Genomic DNA, 5,139 nt, shown 5'->3' on the forward strand with positions numbered 1-5,139 from the left:
AATGGAAGGGACCAAGGAGTATATTTGGCATATTTTGCTTTATGTGATCAATAAAGGTAACCACGCAATGGAAAATGCGAGGAATATTAATGCAGTATATGGGGATCGGACAATAAATGTAAACCAGTGGCAACGGTGATTCCAGAAATTCCGAGCCAGAAACTACAGCCTAGAAGACGAGTCTTGTCCTGGAAGATCTGTAGAACTCAACGAAGACGTCCTGCAAACCCTGGTGGAACAAAATTCCATTGTAACTGTTGAAGAACTCACAGAGAAGCTTGGATTTGGTCATTCAACCATTCATCGACACCTGCGTGCCATTGGAAAAGTCAGCAAATTGGGTCAGTGGGTTCCTCGCAAACTTTCCGAGTCTAATTTCACGCAGCGAATGAATGTGCTCTTCTTTGCTGTCATGTCTCACGAACGAACCTGGAAGATTGAAAACAAATCGCACAACTTGGATGACAGCGATGCTCACATGGGTCCAGGGGGTGATGGGGGGGGAGGAAGAGAGATGCCCGAGTGGTGGTGGTGGTGGTAGGCGACAGAGTTCCTGTGGGTTACAAACTGGAGTGTGCCTGTGAGTGACTTTATGAAGATCTTTTATTGTTTCCCAAGTGTTAGTTATTAGACTGCGGTCATGCTGGAGCACCATCTTGAAGAATTGCCGTCAGTCAAGTTAGCCCTCTTTTTTTGCTAATGCAAATAATAATAATAGGCAGTGGCTCTCTTGGATTCTGATCTTAATTGATTGGAAGTGTTATCATGTACGTTGCTTTGTCTTAGCATAAAAGATGGGCTACAGCAAATATTCTGCTCAATACCACAGATTTACTTGTCAGTTGTTTGACCGTAACCAGTTGAGCATGTCCCTTGGTGGCTGACGATATGTGCATCTCTGATCAGAAGCAGTGGGGGAGCATCATAGCCATGTGTTGAGCGGAATTCTGTAGGGTTTCGATAATTCACCTTTGGAAACAAATGTGTTTTGTTCAACGTCTATTCAAGAACCTTTTGAGCGGGATTATTACCTCCACCTTAGCTAAAGCAGAGGTATTGTTTTCAGTTGTGTTTGTTTGTTTGTCCGTGGACAAGACATCTCCAGAACCTCTCGATGGATTTTGGCCTCTTGACTGCTACGAGCTGATTAGATTTTGGGATTGATCCAGAACCGGACAAGGATTCTGGATTATTTTTCTTGTTTTTTTTTACTTAATTTCTGAGAGGGGTTGGGTTCATGTTTAGTATTCTCGTTTGTGAGAGCAGTCAAGTTTATTTCAGATATTCTCATTTTAAAAATCATATCTGACTAATTGTTGAGAGGACGTTGGTGTTGTCTTGGCAGAGGTTTGCGCTCTCTGAGTGCTCTTATTATTATTATTATTATTATTATTATTATATGCCCATGGGTATATGGTGTAGTGGTTAAGAGCACGGGCTACTAACCCCAAGATTCCGAGTTCGATTCCAGGCTGTGACCTGAATAATAATAATATCGAAAAATACCTCAGGAATTTGAACCCAAGTTCGAAATTTCTACAAGACACCTGATGAAGGCTGGAGGATATATCAGCCGAAACGTTGTGCTAACAAAAAACAAGATGAGGACAAATATCTCTCAAATATAGAACTGCATTATTATTATTATTATTATCATTGTTGTTATATTTGTGATATCTGATTGTATGGCATCTCTAATTTTGTATTTTTACTTTATATATTTTTCAGTCAAAACTAAAATCGAAAAAGGAGAATCGAGCAGTTAGCGAGGCAGCCTCTTCCCTACCTAACGCAGGTGATGTGAGCAGCACAAGTGCAGCGGCAGCAAGTGGTTATACCTACGACGACCCGTCAGCAGCAGCAGCGGCCGCGGCAGCTGCAGCAGCAGCAGCTGCAGCAGTTGCGGTATCATCTTCCTCCTCTTCCGCTTCTTCCCATCATCCAAACCTTCAACACAACCAACAGCAGCAGCAACAACAGCATCACCATCAGCAGCACCAACACGCTCAGCATCACCATCACCACCACCACCAGCAGCAACAGCAGCCGCAAGCACCTCCACCTCAAACGACGCCACAGTCGCAACAACAACAACAACAACAACAGCAGCAGCAGCAGCAGCAAAACAGCAACAGCTCTGCGACCAGCGTCGATAACAATCCTTTGTCAAGCTTGTCGGTGAAGATTGTCCAGCAGATCAACAACCCCACTGAACACCCTCAGACCATCCACACCAACGTTACAGTGACCAGTGTGAAAACCCAATATGGGTCCACAAACGACGGCTCCCCGCAGTCAAGCAGCATCCAGACGAGCGTCGAATGCAAGCAGGAACCTTGCGACGAGAGCCAATGTCTAGGAGCACAGCAACAACAGAATACCGGTCACAACAACAACAATAACAACAACAACAATCATAACAATCACAACAACAACAATACCATCAACAATAATAACAATCACAACAACAACAATAACAGTTTGTCCGACAACATCATCGGCAATTTGAACCTAGATCCTGAGCTTTTGCAAAGCATTTTGGAGAACCTTGACAAGGAAGATTTGAAAGGATTGGACGATTTTGAAGAAGTCTATCTTGACAAGGAGAACCGAGATGATACACTAAATATGTTTGGTCCTTTAACTACAAGTTCTCCTAGTCTTCCGCCGAAAGGTCCACCATTTGTAGATACTCCGCCACCTGGTAGCAACCCTCTCAATTCTCTGTACGACACCAACCAGAACATGGGTGGTGTACGTACTCCGACACCGATCCAAACGTTTCGTGGATCCCACCAACCCCACGTCCTCTCGGACACCGGTCCCGCTGCCGAGACTCTGAAGCAGATGGCTGCTCAGCACCAGAACCAGACGTACGCGATGAAGTCCCCATCCCTCGGGCCGTTTGGTGACCCAGGTTCCGACATAGACCAGTTTGGCCGAGGCAACGGATATGCGGGTTTCGGTCAGGCACCGCCGGGCATGCCAGGCCAAAACTCCTATGCTTACGGTCAACAGCCGCCTCCTCATTTAAACCAGCTGCGAGGTCAGCCAGTACCTCCGGGCTATCCACAGCCGATGCCAGGCAAGACTGATATGTCGTTACCTTTTGGGGCTACCAAACCGTTGTCTCACTATCCCGATCCAATGGGGGTGCAGGTAACTTCGGCTCAGGGTGGCCCTTCGCCATCGTCCCTGCAACAGTTGCAGGATCAAGTGCGAGCGCACTTTAACCAGAATCAAGGTCCACAGCCCATGCAAATCACACAAACACAACAGATGCAAGTATCGCATGGTGCACACCGGATGCAAATGTCACAGACCCAACAGCTGCAGATGCAACAGGCCCCTCAACAGATATCAATGAGTCAGCAGCAGTCGCTGTCCCTCAACCCAGGTGCGATGGCCCAAAGCCAGTACATGACTGACCAAATGAGCATCATGCACGACAAAGTGCATGCTGAACACGTGTGCCAAACGAAATCTCGCGAATCTATGCTAGAGCAGCAACAGCAGCAGCAGCAGCAACAGCAACAGCAGCAGAACGCCGGTGGTCCACCCTGCCCTACCCAAATGCAACAGTACATGAGTCGACCGCCACCCCCTGACTACAAGCTGCAACAGACTAGCACCAATGGCACCACGTCGTTTGGTACAAACGGCGCAAACCCTTTACAGACAATGCAAAACATGATTAACCAAACCAGCAGCACGATACAGCCTGGGTATAGTGTGCCGGGTAAGACGGAAGCTAATTCTAGCCAAGCTGGCCTCTTACATTCAGCACAAGTTACCGCTGTACAGCAGATGACCACCTCTGTTATGCCATCGGCTAACACCTCCCAAGCCCCTGTATCTAACTACCCTAGCCCCTCATTGACCAGACACTCACCGTACACAACACAAGCCCCTACACAGACTCCAGTGGGTGGTTCTGTCACCAGTCGATCGCAACGACCGTTGACGCCCACGTACAAAAGCTCGATCATGCGGAACCAGCGACCGCCTAACGTGAACGTCGGACCTGACGGGCTGAACATATCGCGCCCACGAAGTTCCGGAGACTGGCCTCGGCCAATGATGCAAGGTCAGCCTGGTGCACGGATGGCTGGTGCAAACAACAGTTCCATTGCAATGTCACGCATGCACCTAGCAACAGCAGGCCCTGGTATGATGCAGCAGTATGGTGGTTACACAAATCCTGGTGGCATGCCGCCTGGACAGCATGTGTCGCACATGCACCAATCACAACTGGATGGTTTGCCCGGGCAGGCGGCAATGTTACACCAGAATTCACAGCTGCTGCAGGTCCAACAACAACAGCAACAGCAGCAGCAGCAACAACAACAGCAGCAACAACAACAAAGCATACAGATGTCACAACGAATGGGCGTGAGACCTACCCTGATGCACTGTACGCCAGCGTCTTCGTCTCCTTACAGTCTCGGCTCTGGAGCGGGTTTTGCAGTGTCGGGTCCCGTGAATACCCACCAGAACGGCTACCCGGCCACAACCACGCAGGAGGACTTTATGAACTTTTTGGATAGCGCCAACACGAGTAACGCGGACATTTTCGATAGCATTCAGAGTTCAAATACGGCGGACTTTAACTTGTTAGATGAGATACTTGGCAAATAAAAAAAATGGAATGGGTTGGGTTAACATGGAAAGAAATTTACAATAATAATAATTATTATAATAATAATAATAATGGTAATGATAATAATAATAATAAATTTATGATAATAATAAACAATAATAGTGATTTGTAAAGGAAAAAAAAATGTGACGATGGAAAACAGACATGATTCATTTCATTTTGGGTACCAATCAGACAATTTGGTCTATCAGATTTCATTGATTAATTAATCATGTTTGTCACATGGTCAGGTGGAATGAAGGAGGCTTTTTTTTTTTTTTTTTTTTCTAATTTCGATGATGACAAAAGAAAAGTAATTTCAAGCGAAAAAGACTTAAGAAGCGAAACATTCTCGCATCACATACACATCTAAAAAAAAAAAAATTCTTAAATTGAAAGCAACTCTTGTAGATAAAAGAGTCTCAAAAATATATTCCGTGACGAATAAGAAAGAAAGAGATATACGTAAAAGAAAAAAAAAGTTTTTTCTTTTTTCAAAA

General features: G+C 45.8%; 1 protein-coding gene and 1 long non-coding RNA gene across 2 annotated transcripts in view; one reads left to right on the forward strand and one right to left on the reverse strand.

The window, feature by feature from the left end:
- The window catches only part of LOC106879396 (neurogenic protein mastermind), a 147,152-nt gene extending 142,019 nt beyond the window's left edge, over positions 1-5,133 (forward strand). The window contains exon 2 of the mRNA XM_052972314.1: positions 1,729-5,133. Coding sequence (XP_052828274.1) covers positions 1,729-4,638 — 2,910 coding nt within the window. The 3' untranslated portion in view covers positions 4,639-5,133. The remainder of the gene's footprint in view (positions 1-1,728) is intronic.
- Positions 1-5,139, reverse strand: part of LOC128249265 (uncharacterized) — a 134,384-nt gene that overhangs the window by 17,858 nt on the left and 111,387 nt on the right. The gene's annotated exons all lie outside the window — the stretch shown is intronic.

The sequence above is a fragment of the Octopus bimaculoides genome, chromosome 13, assembly GCF_001194135.2.
Source record: "Octopus bimaculoides isolate UCB-OBI-ISO-001 chromosome 13, ASM119413v2, whole genome shotgun sequence".
Taxonomy (NCBI): Eukaryota; Metazoa; Mollusca; class Cephalopoda; order Octopoda; family Octopodidae; genus Octopus; species Octopus bimaculoides.